Source organism: Trichechus manatus, unplaced genomic scaffold (assembly GCF_000243295.1).
Source record: "Trichechus manatus latirostris isolate Lorelei unplaced genomic scaffold, TriManLat1.0 scaffold00188, whole genome shotgun sequence".
NCBI lineage: Eukaryota > Metazoa > Chordata > Mammalia > Sirenia > Trichechidae > Trichechus > Trichechus manatus.
Window position 1 is genome coordinate 1,758,985 of NW_004444124.1, and position 18,869 is coordinate 1,777,853.

General features: G+C 41.9%; 1 protein-coding gene across 2 annotated transcripts in view; it reads left to right on the forward strand.

Annotated features, from left to right (window-relative positions):
- Positions 1-18,869, forward strand: part of LYRM4 (LYR motif containing 4) — a 149,412-nt gene that overhangs the window by 31,254 nt on the left and 99,289 nt on the right. The window contains exons 2-4 of one of the 2 annotated variants that reach the window (XM_023741734.1): positions 5,247-5,367; positions 16,248-16,316; positions 18,462-18,516. In XM_023741734.1, the coding sequence (XP_023597502.1) occupies positions 5,247-5,367; positions 16,248-16,316; positions 18,462-18,500 (229 nt within the window). In that variant the 3' untranslated portion in view covers positions 18,501-18,516. Of the gene's footprint in view, positions 1-5,246; positions 5,368-16,247; positions 16,317-18,461; positions 18,517-18,869 lie in introns of those variants that run through there. The other variant, XM_012558817.2, reaches the window with a different exon arrangement.

Sequence of the window (18,869 nt, forward strand, 5' to 3'; positions counted from 1 at the left end):
GCCCCTTTGTTTTCACTTTGAATGGCTTCTGTTTCCTATTTTATCTCTCTGTATAGATTTCATCCCCCACCAGATCCTAGTCTTCCCAAGACCAATAACCTTGTTATTCTCCACTGTATTTCCAGCACCTAGCATAGAGCTTACATAATAGTACGTATTTCTTGAATGAATTCTAATTGTGAATTTTGTATGATTACTTTTCAGAGATTATTTCAATTTTTGTACTGCAAACCCTTTTCATTCTCTTTCTTATGCAGTTTCTTATGCTTTGCTGTGTTTTCCTTTTGGGTTATTGGTGTGTTTCTTGAAGGTCTTCTTTATGTTTTCTTTAATATTTTGTCAAGTTCATTGATTCAATAAATATTTATTGAGCACGATCTCTGTGCCAGGCACTTTGGATGCAGTGGTAAACAAGAAAGACAAAAGTCCCTGTTTGGCGGGGCTTACATTCTGATGGTAACCTACATTCATAAGGAGGAAGCTTTCTGCTCTTTTCCTCACTCTGTTATCTACCCAGAAGTGCTTATGACCTTTAAGTGGTCTTTGAGCTTTCTGTCTACTGGTGTCCATTTTATTATACGCACACAGCATAATCCCAAGGCTGTTGTCTTAGTCTGAGAGATAAAGAGAATGAACAAAGGTTCTGGGCTGAGGAGATGGAGAAGTAGAAGGGGATTCAATAGGGTTATAGGAGGTTGAAATAAGATTTGATGATTGAGTGAATATAAGGAATTAAGGGAAAGAAAAGAATTTAGGATGAACCCCCAAATGTCTGACTTGGACAGCTGGCTGCATGAAGATGTGCTTACCTATGGAAGGAAATACTGGCCATGGGAATGAAGGGTAAGGAAGATGGTGACTTCAGTTTTGAGTGTGTTAAATAGAAGAATCTGTAGAGTATTTTGTTGACAAGTCCAAAAAGCAGTTAGGTTTATGGGTATAGAACTCGGAAAGAAAGTCTGAGCCAGAGAGAGACTTGGTAGCCAATGGCATATATATGATAGTTGAAACCTTGAGCATGGATGCAATTACCAGGAGAGTTTATTGAAAAGAAAAGAACTCCATGTACGGAGCCCTAGAGAATACAGTGTATAAGGGGCAGCAGGGTAAGATGAGACCACAGAGGACACTAGGAAGGAGTAGCTAGTAGATCTGAACACCAAGAAGGGAAACCAGCTAGCTGTGGAACTGTCAGTGAAGCAGGTATAGATACCTCAGTAAAAGTTTGCAAGTTTTATCAGCCATTCTCATTATGAACTTGTTGGTTTGTAAAGATCTTTTTTTTATTAAAATTTATGACAATGTTTTTAATTACCTAAAATTGGTGGCTTGTGTATGCACTGAGTGCCCTTTAGATTTTAAGGCTTGATGAAAGTTGAGGATTGACCCAAAAGTGAGCAGATAACAATGCGGCATACAACATGGGATGGCCAGATGGCACAGCTCCCCAAGATGTATAAGGGTGGGCCGATGGTCAGGAAGCAGCGTGGGATCCAAAGACACACTGTCCCTCTGCTCTTGCCCTGTAGGATGTGGAGGCATGCTAGAGTTAAGCAGCTTCTTCTTAACAGGTGTAAAGGAAGCACGGTCTTCGGGACAAGGCATGTTTCACTTAAGTAGGTAGAGGATATGGTCTTCCAAGCAGTCGCTGGGTTTGCCCCAAACAGGACCAAAGAAAGGGTTTTGTTCTTATGTTATTGGTATACTTGACTTGAGCTTGCAGGGAATAGGGGGGAAGCACAGATACTTTTACAAGATGGGTAAGCAGAAAAACCAGCCTTTGGGATGGTGATGAAAGATGATAGAAATGAGAGGCATTACATTAGCTGGTTTCCAAATTGCACTTTGGAATTCAGCTTTTTGATGCTGAAGGCGATGGAAGCTTCCAGTGCTGAGGAGGCTCTGGTTGCAGCCTGCATGTGGCCATCTGATTCTGGGAGCGGAGAGAGTGAAGCAGGACCTGGGCACAGAAGAGCTTTAATCACTGCTGACTGTGCTGCTTGGGGCTGGAGCATTTGAGTGGGTATAAGGATCTCAGGAAGGAGCTTTATCCTTGCAATGATGAAACGACAGCCAGTAGAAGAACCTGTGGACACATGAAGATCTGGTGGCAGAAGAAGGCTGGGGTGGAGAAGGAAGGCCAAATGGGAATCTCCTACACTAAGAAGCACTAATAAACTCTGCAAAGCTTTGATAGGATGGAGAGAGAGTGGTAAATGTCTAAGCAGCACATGCCTTCCTGCTTCTCTGGATGTGGTCTGCTTGTTCACATTTGGTAGCTGTTGTTGTTCTGTTGCCTTTATGTGTTAATTTTTCATGCCTTGTTTCAAACAGCATCTAACTCATTAGGATCATCCTAATACAAGGCATTATGTAGCAGCTGGCTGCTATTTTCATTGCAGCATCTGCATGTTTTTCTTTGGAATGTTCTAGCTCGGTGATATAGTCAAGAGGCCGATAGCTAGAATGTGCTCAAGGATAGATGGTTTACCTTGGAAGCAAAGAAAAAAAAGAAAAAGAAAAAAAAAAACAGGACAGAGGCAGAATTAAAGTAATTGGAGGTTAGTCCTCTCCTAGAAAATTTAAAGATTCAGCCAGATTAGTGATTGCCGTCACCAAATTCTAATCATTTGAAATAAAGGTTCATACAACTGAGAAAGTGTTCATGCATAGCAATTCATTTTATGTTTCTTAGACACGTGAGATGTCTCCTCTTAGGACAAAGGAAAACACTTTGTGTTTTAGGAGCAAGAGAGAGAAGGAGGGAGCCACTGCATCATTCATTTCAAAAGTGCATCCACGACCTTGATTATTTAAGACGCATTTGATTCCAAGATCTAGAGCTTCATTTCTTTAGATACAAACTTAGGAGATTTAGGGAGACAAACAAGAATATACAGCAGAATATTTAGAACTGTGGATATCAATTGATATGAATTAAAATTTAGCTGTTTTCTAATTTCTTTAAACTTGGGAGGACCTCAGGCCTTCACATTCGTTTTTTTCATAGCTATTCTGTGCTAGTCGCTAGCTTTTAGAAAAATGAATTTAGCAATGACTACTATTGCCCATTTTGTTTTTCCAAAAAGCCCATGCATCATCCTCAATGAAGAATTAAAATAGTGGATGATGCCCTGAGGACAGATTCACATTATAAAACCAATTCTGCATATAGAACAAAATATTTAAATTATCTTGTCCCTTCCCTTCTCCCATCACTGCAAAAAAAAGAAACTGTTTTGGAAGAGTGTGTGGGTGTGAGGAAGAACAGTGATATTGTGTTATATAAATAACCATTATGCTGTGCAAGAAAATGCACCAGAAATTGCTTTTAGCTTACCTAGCTATCTAAAATCTTGTTAGGTTAGCAACCACACATGAGGAGAATCTGTGTTTGCTGATGGCTATTAGTACAATCCTCCCCATCCCTTTATGAAGAAACAAGCCCCAGTTACATTATATAACATGGGTTCCATTTACACTCACTGTAGTCCCTAAGATTGACATTTAACACCCAGAAGCTCCTCTGCAAACACCCCGGTTGACTCATGTAGAGTTTAGATGAAAGTCTCCATTTTGTCTTATGTTCTGAAAGTACAAGTTCTTAATCTGTCTTTCTTCCACCATTATGGTTCTTAATGTTACAAGATTTGGTTTCATTCTTGTTTTTAAATGCAAACAGACGTGATATTTAAAATTGTAATTTTTTTTTAAAAAAAAGTTGTAGAAAAAGTTTGAAACAAAATTAGTCGTTTCTAAATCAAAATTTCCCACTCAGTTATATCCATTTCTCAATCCATCCTTCTCATCCCTCAAGGAAAATGAAATTCCCTTCTCTTGTTTCTTTGCCTTATTTCCATTCTTCTACTGGTAAACGCTGTAATAGTATTGAATAGATTTTTTAGCTGATGTTCAAAGTTGAAAGCAGAGCAATCATTAAAGAGGCTAAGGAAAGCCATGTCTAAGTATCTGACCTGGACTGCTTCTCCTTAGTCCTGGTCTTCCACTCTGGAGTAGATGGGGCGGCCACAGGAATTGAGGAAGACTTTCTGAGTGTTGGTGTGTATCTGGGTAATGGCTCTGGAGTTGTCTGTGGTGGCTGGTTATCCACATAGGCCACTGTGCCCTCTGTACATTCACAAATGTTTGTAGTGTGACTTTGTGGGTGCAAGATGAAGGTGAGGCAGTAACATGAGGAGTTGTTTTTGTTGTTGTTGTTATGTGCCGTTGAGTCAATTCCAACCCATAGTGACCCTACAGGACAGAGTAGAACTGCCTGCCAGGGTTTCCAAGGAGCAGCTGGTGGATTTGAACTGCTCACCTTTTGGTTAGCAGCTGAGCTCTTAACCACTGTGCCACTAGGGCTCCAAAATGAGGAGAGGGTAATACTAATTGCTAGAATAAGAATAGTAAGGATAGCTTTCATTTATGGAGTCTTTCTCTGTTCCAGGCTTTATGCCAAATTCCAGACACGCATTATAAAGCTTAATCTTCACAGCAGCTCTGTGAGGTAGGTGGTGTGATGCTTGTTTGACAAATGAGGAAACATAGGTTCATGTTAAGAAACTTCCCTAAGTTCACACAAATAGGAACTGGGACAAGGATTCAAAGCCACACCTGCTCTTGAGCTGTTAACCTATACTGTGTATAACCTACATCTGGGAAGGAGGGTGTGTGCATGTATGTATGTGTTTATGTGTGCACTTGCAAGATCGGGGGAAGCATTTTGGGATAATCTCACGCTTTTCACTGTGGTAGAATCCTCATGTGGCTCACAGCCTTATATTTTATGTTACAGAGAGGAAATGACTGCCAAAAGTTAGGGCAGGGATTGGAATGCTGACCCCAGTCCAGCATAGATCACTGTCTTGATATACACATAAGTGATGCATCATTTAATCTCTTAATTATTGATTCGTCTCTTTACAACAAAGGTTCAATTATCCATGTTAATGGAGCAAAGCCGGACGTGCCTAACTCTAAAGACCCAGCAATCTAATGAGTATTTCAGTAGTAGTTTACCATTTGTATGGGACTTGTTTGGGGAAGATTTATTTTCCTATATCTGCTTGCTTGGTCATGCTGGAGTAGTAATGGATGGACATGTCCCAAGAGCAAAGATCAAAGTAAATTATCCATAGGGGAATATTAGACTGTTAATTCTAAGAGAAAAGCTTTTAAATGCACTTAAAAGCATAACCTCAAACATGCTGACACTTTTTCTTTTTTCCTCTGAACTCATTTAGAACTTATGCTGTCAGGCGGATAAGAGATGCCTTCAGAGAAAATAAAAATGTAGAGGATCCTGTAGAAATTCAAATCCTAGTGAGTAAAGCCAAAAGAGACCTGGAAATAATTCGTCGACAGGTAAGATAGCTCAGTGATTTACTCTATTTTCATTAAGACCTCTAAGCTTTGACATGTCCCCTTTGGTTGGACATCACTGCTTTTGGTGTTTACGATTTACACTGCAGGATCATGTAACTCCATTCCTCTTAGTCACATAGACATAGAAAGATCACCTGTCATTATTGAATTCAAGGTGCATGTAAAGGACAATATCAGCTCTCCAGAATTTCTAGAAATGCGTCCTTTTTTGAAAATTGCGTTCTCATAATTTACTAAATGTGGATGTTTAAGTATGATAAAATTTTAATATGACTTTTTTTTTAATCTAAGTCTATAGGATGTATTGCACATTTACACGTGGACGGATGTCAGATTTAAGTATAGTCTACTTTTCCTAGCATTTTAAATTCATTACTCATTATAAATAGGAAGTTGACCTTTCCTTGAAGGCGCCGTCATTATGGTGAACCTGGGTGATGTTGCCACGTGTAAGGGGTATCTGCAAGGACAGATGATGTAAAGCACAGCTGCTTAGATACTGACCCCAGAAAGGACCCTGGAAGATGCTTTTGTTTTTACTTTGTAGAAGTGCCAGGGATCTTCTCTTTCTCGGGAGGGGGAGTGGAGCATCTGCCGCAGCACAGCTTCCTGAGTAGTGTGATGTGTCCATCTTTCTGCAAAATTAATTAGGGAGTCAAAGGCTAAAGTCACTTTCTATCAGTTGGTTTTCTCACCATCTAGAAAAATCACCCTTTTCACTGTTTTTAACTCAGCAACAATCACACCATAAGCTCCATTTCTGCTCCTATTGGTTTTTCTCTCTTACTTGCAGTAAATTTGTGTATAAAGTGTGGAGGGGGAGAACTCTTCCGTTTTCCATAAGTACTGCTCTAGTATTTGGGAGAGGGCGTCTTTGGCAGCACCAGGAGATGACAGTTTGGCTAGCAGGATACCAGACAGCAGTTTTTCCCTAAACTCTTCTGCATGCTTGACTCTATACAGAATTCAAAAAAGAAGCAATATTAAAAATCGTAGTTTTCATTTTATGTCAAGATTAAAAATCTCGTTGTATTGCCTACATAATGGAATCATTTCTTCTAGAGTAACATTTCAGATTCTGATAATCCTCCTTGAGTTCTACAGTTATCTAGCAGTAGAATGACTTTGCCACTTTCAGAAGAGTTGACTAAAAGTGACAGGAGAGTTAGAAAAAGAAACTGATCTGCACATGTACATACACTGACAGTGAGAAATAAATGAGCCACTGTTTTAAGAATCCTAGGTTGGTGGCCTTTTCCAGTCAGCAATGGTTGGATTCTGTGGGATCGTTTAGCACTGGAACTTGGGAAAATAAGCAGCCCAAGTCCTTATTTTGCTTAAACTCAGAAAGATTTATTTCACTGGCACCTTCCTGGGTAGAAGTTGGCAAGCAGCTTCACAGCAGGCTGGTTTTATCTTTAGAGTAAAGCTGTTCAGGATGTAAACTACTTAGAAAAGGGGGTCTGTACATATTCTGTGCCATGGTGACTTCTGTTGTATCTAATTGTCTCTGTCACCTCTTGATTTGAAATGCTAAAACTGCTGTTTTGGAAAAAAGTCTTGACTGTGGTCCTCAGTAGACATCCTCAGTGGTTATTGTTATCAGCTGCTGTCAAGTCAGGTCTGATTCATGGCAACCCCATGCACAACAGGATTAGAACATTGTGATCCATAGGGTTTTCATTGGCTGATTTTCAGAAGTAGATCACCAGGCCTTTCTTGCTGATTCATCTTAGTCTGGAAGCTCCACTGAAACTGATTCAGCACCATAACAACACATAAGCCTCCACTGACGGATGGTGGCACACTTGAGGTGCATTAGCCTGGAATCGAACCCAGGTCACCAGCATGGATGGCAAGAATTCTACCCCTGAACCACCACTGCCCCCATAGACATCCCCAGTACATATTCTTAAACACTGGAGCCCTGTGTCCTTTGGAGCAGTTGAACAGGTGTGCCAGGGTGAGTGTGTCCTCCTGAGGAGAGCCTGACAACTGCACCTCCCTTGATGGCTAGGAAGTGCTTGCTGCCTACCCTTTAACCCAGGGCTTCCCTATTAACCTTGTAGAGCCACAGGTAATTATGCTGTCCCCAAAGACCCTCCTCAGAGGACCCGACTGTGAAAGCATTCTCACTCCATCAGAGAACAACTTAGCCAATTACTTGTCTACAACTAAGAAGTTTCTCCTTCCCTTTCATGTCAAGGTGATTCCTGACTCCAAGCATCCCACACACCATAGTTAGAACATGAGATGTGGTGGGCTCCCCCGGCCACCTTGCTGTAAGCTGGTGTAAGCTGACGTTGGACTGAAGGCCTAAACAAGGTGGAGAGTCTGTTTTTGCACACTGTCCTCTGTACTGGCCTCTGTATTCGCATTCTGACTTGTCTCCCTGTTTGCCCCTGTAGTCTATTCCCCACACACAGCCAGAGTGGTTATTTTAAAACAAAAAATCAGGCCAGGTCCCTCCCCTGCTCTAACCCTCCAGGGGCTTCAGAGAACCCTCCAAGGCCCCCCACTGCTCTCCTCCCCTCACTCACACTATTTCATTGACCTTCTTGCTGTTCCTGGAACACAGCCAGCATGTTCCCACCACGGAGCCCTTGCACATGCTGTTCCCCCTGCTTGTAACAGTCCCTCCCAGGTGCTCCGTTATCTTTTAGCTATATGAAACCTTTCAGTGTGAATGAAAAATTCCTCAGCCCTCGTGCAGGTTTAGGAAGGGTTGTTTAGTTTTATAACTTAGCCTGTGTATGACATTCATTTTTCCATCTGTTCCATATACACATAGTTCCTCTGCAGCTATTAAAAAAAAAAAAAAAAAAAAGACCTCCACAGCTCACTCCCCCTCTTCATTCAGGCCTTTGCTCAGATTTCACCTAGTTACAGTGGCTTTCCCTGACCGCCCTGTCTGAAATAGACTTCTTCCCTCTGTCACTGTCCCCTTGCTCTGCTTTAGTTTTCCTGTCTCACTTAGCAATACGTAAAATAACAGTAAAGACCACCAGGACAGGGATCTTGCCTGTCATGTTCACCACTGCCTGGTACAAGGTAGGCTTGTGTCAGGTCCTTTGGGGAAAAAGTGATGGTGCACCCTGTGTCTCCTCACATGGACACACGTAAGTACCCTTTTGATAGTTGAGGGATTTCTAAAAGGTGCTTGATGGAATAAAGGGACATCAGTCCGTAAGTTAGGGGCTCTTAAAAGATGAAAAGATTTATTGCTAATCATTGATTTTTTTGTAGTTGGGAAAAATAAAATTAAATGCTTCAGACACTGGAATTGAAGAGTAAGAAGCTTAAGGTCATTTTAGGCTTGAACCACTGAATTTCTGTGAGCCTTCAGTTTCCTTATCTCTCAAATGAAAGGATTATACTCTGAATTCTAAAGCTACTTCTAGCTCTAAAATTTCGTAGGTCAGTATTGTCCATAAATATCTGCCCCCTTCTTCTTTATTTGCAGAAACTACTGATACATTTCAGAGTAAATTACTCTATGCCCAATTTTACTTGACCATATTTCACCAAGTTCTTAACTCCACAGTGTTTCAGCTCCAGATAAGCATGTATGCCAGCTGTGTATTTATACCATCATACATTGCAAAAATTTCTCTTGGTCTGACATTTCTGCTACAAGGAAAGTCAGAAAATTGCATTATTTTATTAATGCTATTGCCTTTTTTCCTTCATGGTAGAAGATACGTTATCAGTACTAGAGCGTATCTCTGGTCAGACCATTTCTTCCAAAGAAAATAAAATAGCTGAAGAGCATAATGCTATAAATGACAGGCAACAGAAAGATTTAAATGCCTTTCTCCAGCCCCACCTCAATGTTAATACAAGTTTTTTCTTGGTCCAGCTTCTCCTTGCTCCCTGGCTTCTCTGCTACTTTAAATACAATCTGCTAGATAAATCAAGTAGACTGTATATTCTGCAATCCCACCCCCACATTTTCTTTCCACAAATATTCATTAAGCACCACTTTGTCATATAATTATGAAGTTACTTTATAAGCTCTTTGGAGGCAGAGTTGGGATGGAATTATGAGGTCCATTAGAACCTGGTAGAAGTTCTTTCTCAAGTTGACTCTTTGGAGATACACTTCTCTCAGTTCCATGACATCATCTATTTTTCATTTAATAGAATAGAAATAGATAGAATTTAGAAGTGTATTCCAGTAACACTTTCTTGTATGCCTATGTAGATCAACTAAGATTAGATTGAAGGATCAATCTACATGTTTAAAAATAATAAAGCTGTCAGAGGAAAAAGAGATTTAAGTACTCTCTTAGATGTCAATTAAAGTCCTCAGGTGGCCAATTAAAGTCCTCAGGTGGCCAACATTAATTTATATACAGTGACCAGAATTGCCCCCAAAGTGAACCCTGTGTCTTTTGGCAATATGAAGTCTTTCAGTGTAAATGAAAAATTCCTCAGCCCCCTGTGCAAGTTTAAGAGAGAGTAGGGCCATAAGAAGGGTTTGGTTTTATAGCTTAGCTTGAGTATGACATTCATTCTTTTCCATCTGTTCCATACATCCTTAGTTCCTCTGCAGCTATAAAAGACTTCTTCATACAAGAATTTAAACTAATTTCCTGTCTGTCTCTGCTTTTTCTAGAAATTCAAGGAAATCGCCATGTCTGGGCAACAGTATTCCCATAGTTGGCATTCCTATAAAAGGAATGCCTCTCAATTGGTTGGGAATTGCCTTTAAATCTAGTTGATTCTTCCAGTGTTGACATGCACAAAACAAGATTCCATTTCCTTTCTAGAAGAAACCTATTTCACCCTGCATTTGTCATATACAACAAGAGTTGTATATTTCCATGTGCAGAAGCGCCCAGGAAGAAGGCAGCAGTAATGCTATTCATAGGAAGCTCTTGGGAGAGTTTCATTTGGAAATTTCTATTATAGTACCCATCCTTCTCAGACTTTGTCTACCATAGCTGTTCACTGTGGAATTCCTTAAACAACTATTTTTGTTGCTGAAGCACTTAAAGCGAACACTGGTCTTGTAGGTGAGAGATGGAAGGTCTAATCTCCACTCAGATAGTAACTTACTGGGTAATCCTGGGCAAGTTACTGCCTTGCCTTATTTACTGTGCCTGTAAAGAGACCATGTGATTGTTGATGGCAGTGATGATGAGGATGGATATGACGACAGCAGTGATGATTCTTGTTGTCATCAGTGATGACTCATGTACACCCTCTGTGCACCAGACCCTGTACCAGCACTGTGAGTACGTCACCCACTTTTTCCTAACAGCAGCCTTGTGAGAATGATGCTGACTTTGTAGGTGAGGAAATTCAGACTGAGCAGGTTTGCACAATTCTTCCAAGGTTGCACGATTCCACAAGTGGTGGGCCCACCTCCATCCCTCACTTGTTAGGCAGTTCTCAGAAGAGGGAACCACATTGTGGGTGGCTTTACCTTGAACAAAGGTAAACAAGACTTTGAAGATGAGTGAAGGTGGCAAAACGTGTTTTTCTTTTATCTAATTGTCCATTTAAAACTCTTACAAAAAGATAACAGCTTACCTTCTGTGGGTTGATGAATAGCTTGCTCCCTCCGGGCCAGGCGCCTTTATCGTTTCTTAAAAAAAAACTCATTTTCTCTCTGCCTTCAAGCAAACAAACAAAAAATACAGAAACCACACTCTGAAAATGTTAAAGTTCAGCCTTCTGATTTAAGACGTGTTTGCTCAGAATTTCCCCATAGATCTGGAGGTTGCAGTACCAATTGTGCTTTTCCTGACAAGGCATTGCTGAAGTACCCTCCCATGGAAACCTTCCAATACCTGCCTGCTGGGCTTGTCCTTCAGAGTCATCAAAGCTAATTCCAGTCCTGCTTATGGAAATTTTCTTGCAAGATAACAAAGGAACAGTGTTGCATCAGTTACGAAGGGCAAGAAAAGGGGCTTCCTTTGTGTTAATTTGTGTTTCTGTACTAGTATCCTCTGCGCCACAGGGAGATAATGACCCTGCCCCCATGCCCAGGGTGTCTATGAGTATTTGTGCTCATTTCCAGAGCATCTCATATCTGCAGTTTAATTTTCTTGTTAGATTTGATGGGGTCAACTCAACTGCACACAACAACAATCTGTGTGTATATGAAGACCAGTTTCCTTGGTGCTGTTAAAAGGATTGCTCCAAATTATACATCTATCAGTCTAAAACACTGGATTTTTTTTCCTAAGACCTAGTAAGAGTGATGGATGAGAGTATAGGTTCTGAACAAGATACACCTAAATTTAAATCTTAACCCTGTGATTCGGTAGCTCTCTGTCTTTGGTCATGATATTTCATCATTTTAAAAACATCATTATCATTCAGTTTTTCCACTAAAAGCAAAGGGCTGCTACTGTTAGTTTTGTACTTGCTGTGTTTTTAAATACCAAAGCCAAATTATGTGTCAAAAATTTTGTATTTTCCCCAGTCTGGTGATTGAGGCTGTCATTTCGTGGATGGTCAATTATAAATAATCCAAAGGCACTAAAAATTCTCTATGATGTGGTACCATAATAATCTCTGTTTTATTGAATAATACTTATGTAGAATTAAATCAGTATTTTAAGTATTTTCTTTTCCTCCTAACATTTGGTTTCCAAGATCCTTAATAGCACAAGGATTTTTTTTTTATTTTTTATTTTTATGACTCTGCTGTATTTAACAACCTACATTTAACTGCCTTATTGAGATCAGAGTTGGAGTTGGGACTTCCTTCAACAGGTTATTCCATTTCACTAATAAATAGATGCATTGCCTGCACAGATATGCATGCACTAGGAGCTTGATAAATACCCAGGCCCCAGCTTGCAGCCTGCCTCCCCATGCCAGCTTCCTCGTGTAGATAATGAGGGTTGCTCCAACCCTGTCTAAAATCCCTTTTGCCCCTGACATCTTCTGATTCTGAAAATAATTGATAATGATTGTTAGATCCCAGAAACATACCTGTGTGTGTGTTAGATTTTTGACCAAGGGTGAGTTATGTCATTGACCTTGTCTATTTATGAATTGACTTAAAAAAGAAAGCTCAGCTGCTGGGACCTCACAGACATGTGTCTTGCAGAGCAGAGCGTGTGGGAGAGACTGAGTTATGTAAGGCTGTGGTTAGGTAATGCTGGTTCTTGCAGTCAGAGGAAGCAGGGCCTTTTTGAGAAAGGCCTTGGGCTACACTTTGTAAAAGCTTTTAATACCCAGGGATGGCAGAATGTTACAGGGATCCTGGCGACTGCCGGGGGCCTGAGGGCTGGGAAACGAAGTGCCCTTTCCAATAGGTGACAGATCCTAGTGATCCCATTTACTAATGAGGATCCCTCACTGGGACTCAGCAGAGCTAGTAGGAGGTGAACCATTAGAGCAAATATGCCTCTTGCTTTGAACCAGGTTCTGTCTTAGCAGAGCCAAACTTAGTGTTTTGTTTTTTAATAATTCTTAGCTATTATTTAAAGTTTGCAGCTTTCTGTATAGCTGTCCATGTTTCTCATAATATTAAAGTATTCTTTAATTGGACAGTTTTCTAAAACCCAGCCTGTTTTTTCCACTGAGACATTGACCACACTTTTTCTTCTTCACGGCAGCTTAGGGAACCAGTAGGAAAATGGTTTGATCCTCTCTATAGCTTGTCCCATGAGCAATCAGTCATCTTTATGTCCTACTTTTCCACTGTTTCAGGTGTTCCATGACCCTAAGTCTCTCTCTAGCTGCCTTGCAGGGTCCTTGAAGGCTGGGCCTTACCTACCCCTTGGACCTAGCTCGATACAAGGCACACATGGCACACCCAATAAGCATCTTTCTGCATATCACTACCTCCCTGAGGGAAGGCCTTCAGTACCCTTGTTCCCCCTTGCTTGGTGACATCCCGTCATCCTCTGGGCCACCAGAACACTTATCATGTTGTATTGCAATGGCAGTCTCTGCCCTTCGCCTGTGGACTTCCAGAGACAAGGGTTGTTTTCTTACCGTGGTGCTCCTAGTGCCTCATAGATGTAGTAAGGTCGCCTTTCATGCTTAATAAAGGCAAGACAGCTTGGTAGGAAGGCACAGAGGAAAGAGTTTTAAACGGAAAATCAGAAGACCTGGCTCTAGCCTAGGCTCCACCTCTGACTTACATATGAGCAAAGGACATAACCTTCTGACCTAAGATTTTCTAACATGGAACCTGCTTACCTACCTACCTACTTATCCTGCTTACTTCCTAGTAGTTTTGTGAGTACAGAATGAGATGATGTGTACTGATGCCCTCTGAAGACCACAGAGCAGCTCACCAGTGAGGAGTGTTTGTTACTTTAATTCGCCAGCACTCAAAGTAAAAATCTTTCCCTGGCTGGGGAAGTGGCCATCCCCTTATCTGAAAGGAAGCCAAGAGCTCCTTCCATAAATTAGAGTATTGTCCCCTGGAATAAGCTGAAAACAAAAGGGGGTCTGACGAGGTGAGTTCCAGCAGGATGAAGCAGGGCTATTGAACTCTTTCTTTCGCCCATCTCTTCTCTTGTACCGACTGAGAGCATGAGAGGCACGGTCTCAAACCCTGGTGTCACTTGTAGCTCTGTTGGTGCCAACTCATGGTAACCTCGTGTATAACAAATCAAAACGTTTCCTACTCCTGCACCATCATCATGATCATTGGTATGTTTGGGTCATTGTTGTGGCCATCATGTCAGTCCATCTCGTGGAGGGTTTTCCTCTTTTTCACTAACTCTCTACCAAATGATGTCCATTTCTAGCAATTGATCTTTTCCTGATGTCTAAAGTAACCAAGCTGAAGTCTCAGCATCCTTGCTTCTAAGGAGCACTCTGGCTCAAATGACTTGTTCCGGGACTCATTTTCCTTTTTGGTAAATAGGTGTAATTGTTGGCACATTGCAGGGTGGGATGTGAAGCAAGCTGAGCGGGAATGTGTCTGTAAAGCAGCACAGTGCTGGCACATAGTAGATGTCCAGTAAGTGGAAGAAAGCTGCAGCTTATTCCCAGCTTCAACCTGTTGGTTTTTTCCATAATTCTGTGTAAAAACTCCAGTGCTAAAATAAATCCAAATGGAGACATGTTACTGTCACAGTTTGGTTTCAGTCCCCGAATTGTGCAGGCAGTGGAGCAGCTGCTGGTCCCTGTCAGGTGGTTCTGCTCCAATCAACCCCACACTGCCTCCAGAGGCTTTGCCAGTCTGCAGGCCCTCAGTGTACCATACTCACCATACTCACTGTTCTGTAGGTTGGAGGTTCCCAAATGCTTTTCAGTGGTTTGTGTAGAACTGTGAAGACTAAATTCCAAGTGACAGCTTCAGTATACAATATTTATCATGTGCTGATAAAAGTATACCCATCAAACACTGTTGGAAGGGCAAAGGGGAATTTCAGTTTGCATAATCTTACTTCCATATTTTAAAGGTTTCCATCACCCTACGGAGACTGCTAGGCAGTGAAGTGAAAGATTGGCTACAAGACAATAGTAAGATCAAGTAAGAATGGTTGGTGTTTAAAAGTGGAAACTGGGGGTACCTTCATTTGAATGAAAATGTCTTCAAGTTCAAAAGATGGGGAGGCAGCACCAGGATCCCTTAATAAGTCTAGCGAACAGCTCTTCCAGACGACAGACTTTTCATGCGGATCGCTGTAGATACATGAGGCCACAGTTGTCTTTTCATCTGCACTCATACGCATAGAAGGCTGTCTGGCCAACACAGTATGTCTTAGCAGAGCTTTCATGAAATTATCTTTATGTTTCTTTGATACTCAGAGAGTCTGTATTCTTAGGCACTATTGAGTGTAACTGGAATGAGTTACAAAGAGGAGGGCTAATACTGGTCTGTATTTGAGGAATTAGTTTTATAATGACAGACAAACAGGTGTATACGTTCAAAGTAGAGGTGCCAGCATAGAGGTAGACAAGAAATGAGGGTCACACATGTGGTTTCTTGGTTTATGGGGGTTATCTGTCCTTGTCTTCATGAGGAAGGGATTGTGTCTATCCACATACTTGTCTCAGTGCCTTACACACTGATAGTGCTTAGAAAATATTTGCCGAATGAACTACAGGCTTTAATTTTAAAGGACTAAATTATACATACTTTAATTTCTTAGTTGTGGCTGAGCTTCATTGAGTATACTTATGGAATAACCTTTATCAGCAAAGCAAAAAGACTTACTGAAGCTAACAAAATTTTATCCATACCATAGAAAAATCATTAGAACCAAAACTGATCACAGCAGTTCTCTGAGAGCAATTGACAGCCCTAACATACATACCAACTTATAATAATGTATTCATGTCTTTGGGGGAGAATGGGGAGAAGTAAGGAGGGAAACTTCAGAGGCAATCAGCTACTAGATGGTTCGATTAGTCTTTCACCCATATACCCAGGTTGGATGACCAATTTGCACATCAGAACCACTGTGGACCTCCACCAGTTTCCTCTGGCTTTGCCCTGCCCAGACATAGTTCACCATCTTTCAAGTCCTGTCACATGCATTCGTGCTCCACCTTTCCCAGGCAGTGGGCGAGACCGGCCGATGGTACTCCCTCGGCAGACTGGAGAGGCCTTGGGACCCACCTAGGCCAATGAGTGAGGCCAGCCTTCACTGTCATTGCGCCACAGTAGCTTTCATGCGAGCCCCTGACTCATGCACGTATTAGACTCCCGGTCGGGGTGGGCAACTGCCAGCGATGGCCAGGTATGGGCTCGACATTCCAGCGCCATCCATTTTCAAGGCTAGTTGATTCAGCAGGTGAGTTGTTACACAGTCCTTAGACTCCGCTTTCCATGGCCACGATCCTGCTATCTATATCAACCAACACCTTTTCTGGGGTCTGATGAGCGTTGACATCTGGCACCTTAACACAGCGTTCGGTTTATCCCACAGCACCGGTTCTGCTTACCAGAAGGGGCCCACTGGGCGCTCGCATTCCACGCCTGGCTCCACATCAGCAAGGTGGGCTTCTTATCCATTTAAAGTTTGGGGATAGATTGAGATCGTTTTGGTCTCAAGACCTCTAATCATTCGCTTTACCAGATAAAACTGCTTGGGTTTGACTGTGCAAGAGTGCTTGGCTGCTAACTGAAAGGTTGGTGGTTCAAGTCCAACCAGAGGTGCCTTGGAAGAAAGGCCTGGTGATTTACTTCTGAAAAATTAGCCATTGAAAACCCTGTGGAGCACAGTTCTACTCTGACACGCATGGGGTCACTTTGACTCAGAATCAACTCAAAAGCAACTGGTTTTTTTTGTTTGTTTTCAAAGAGGCTGGAGTAGTCAAAGCCACTTCGAAAAGGCCTGGTAGAGCAACAATTCTTGCACAAAGATTTGAGGAGAAAAGACACTTAGATGAATTAGACTGTATGATCCTTCCTGTGTCCAAATCATCTTTTTGCAGCCTCTTAGAATGGAAAAGAAGGGTCACATTCCTGCTGTTTGCAGGTGAGGTGATTGGAAGTTGGGAAATCGGCCTGCCCATAAGAGGTGGGGAACCTAAAACAAGTCCACAAAGCAGGTCCTGCGTTTGTGAGCCGGCCTCCCCCTTACAGCTCAGTGCAGTCTCTGGAATACATAAACATCCTCAGCACAGTGTCGTTTACTCACCTTATGGAGAACCCTATTTGTGTGAATTCAGACATGCCTGCAAATACAGGAAGATCAAATTCAGTAATGTTCTTGCCAGGGCACTGTGTTTAAACAAACCTATTATAAAAATTCAGATTTACCAAGAAAATATAATTAGACGTTGATTGAGCACCTACAAACACTAATTCTATTCACTCTCCATGGAGACCAGAGGTATTAACATTTCACTGATCAGCTACTATGTGCTATCATCACACCGTGTTGCTTCACAGTTACCAAAACCCAAACCAAACCCACTGCCATAGAGTTGATAATGAGTCATAGCGACCCTATAGCACAGGGTAGAACTGCCCTATAGGGTTTCCAAGGCTGTAATCTTTACGGAAGCAGACTGCCACATCTTTCTCCCATAGAGCAGCTAGTGGGTTCGAACCATTGACCTTTCAGTTAACAGTTGAGTGCTTAACCACTGCACCACCAGGGCTCCTTTACTTCACAGTAAAAAACAAACTCACCGTCAAGTTGATTGCAACTCACAGCGACCCTATAGGACAGGGTAGAACTGCCCCATAGAGTTTCCAAGGAGGAGCTAGTGGATTCAAACTGCCAACCTTTTCGTTAGCAGCCGAGCTCTTAACTACTGCACCACCAGGGCTTCTTGCTTCACAATAGGACCCTTTAATTGCATTTTTTTAAATAAAATGAACTTTATAAAAATTTGTTTTAGGTATACTCTTGTAGCCTTGGATAATCCCTTTCAACTGAGAGCCAGTGCCTTGCCAAAGTCAAAGAGTGGGTCTCTGGGGAGATGCTCAGAGCCCTGTGACTCCCAGCTCCCTGTCCCCATGCCCGGGATCCCCAGGGAACACACAGAAAAATGTAGTGCAGCCGCACCAAGCCCTCAGCGCTTCACCACTGGCAGGATCAGAAAGACAGACTGTTCCCTTTGGAGCAGCAAACAGATTAGCCAAGGAAGTAAACCAGGAGGCCAGCCCAGAGCTGGACGGAAGCTAAAAAGAGATTAAGTCTAACAGGGTGCCCAATGAAATGACTCACTTGAAGGTAAGAAACTTTCATGGCATGAGCAAATCAAACTGCCCCACCCTCTACCCCCCACCCCCCATTGATGGTGATTTGAGGCTTTGGTATGTTTCTAGGCCATTGTCAGGGATCTAAGGATTGTGGGCTAGAAGGGGAAGAGCATGTGTGCCTGGCCATGCACTGTGCACACAAGACCCGTTAGGCATTCAGTGCCAGGGTTTGCTGGATCCTTTGTATGCCTTTCTTGACGGTAAAAGGAAACTCAAGTAAGGCGAGAATATTCCACATCTAATACTCACGTTATACTGACTTACCCACCTCAGTTACTTTACATCATACGTGAGTATAGTTTTCCGTTTTCTAAGTACTTTGTAATAGAAAGAAAAATCATAACCAATCTCAAAGTAACCATGATATGTTTCCCCCAAGAAAAAGAAATTTTTCATCTTAATTTAAAAATTTTTTTTTATATTACAGTACACTTGGAATTTAGTTCAACCCAACTTTATATTTTAAACTGTATTACTGAGGAGGATCAAAGACTACCTGGTCTTTAGTGGGATCTTCAAAGATAGAACTTTCTGCCTTGTGCTCGTGGTTCTCAGCTTTGTCTGTACATTAGAACCACCTGGGATGCTTTGAAAACTCTTGATGACCAGACCACTCCAGATCAATTGAATTGGAATTTCAGGGGGTGAGACTCAAGCATGTAGTTTTTAAAGTTCCCCAGGTGATTCCCATATGCAGTCAAGATGGAGAACCGGTGGCTTACATTGACTTGGGGAGACACCCAGGATAAGCCCAACCAGCCCATCACCCCTGCACAGGTGCATGCTCTCGAGAAGGTGAGTCTCAGGGACAAGCTGTGTTTGATTCTTGTAATTA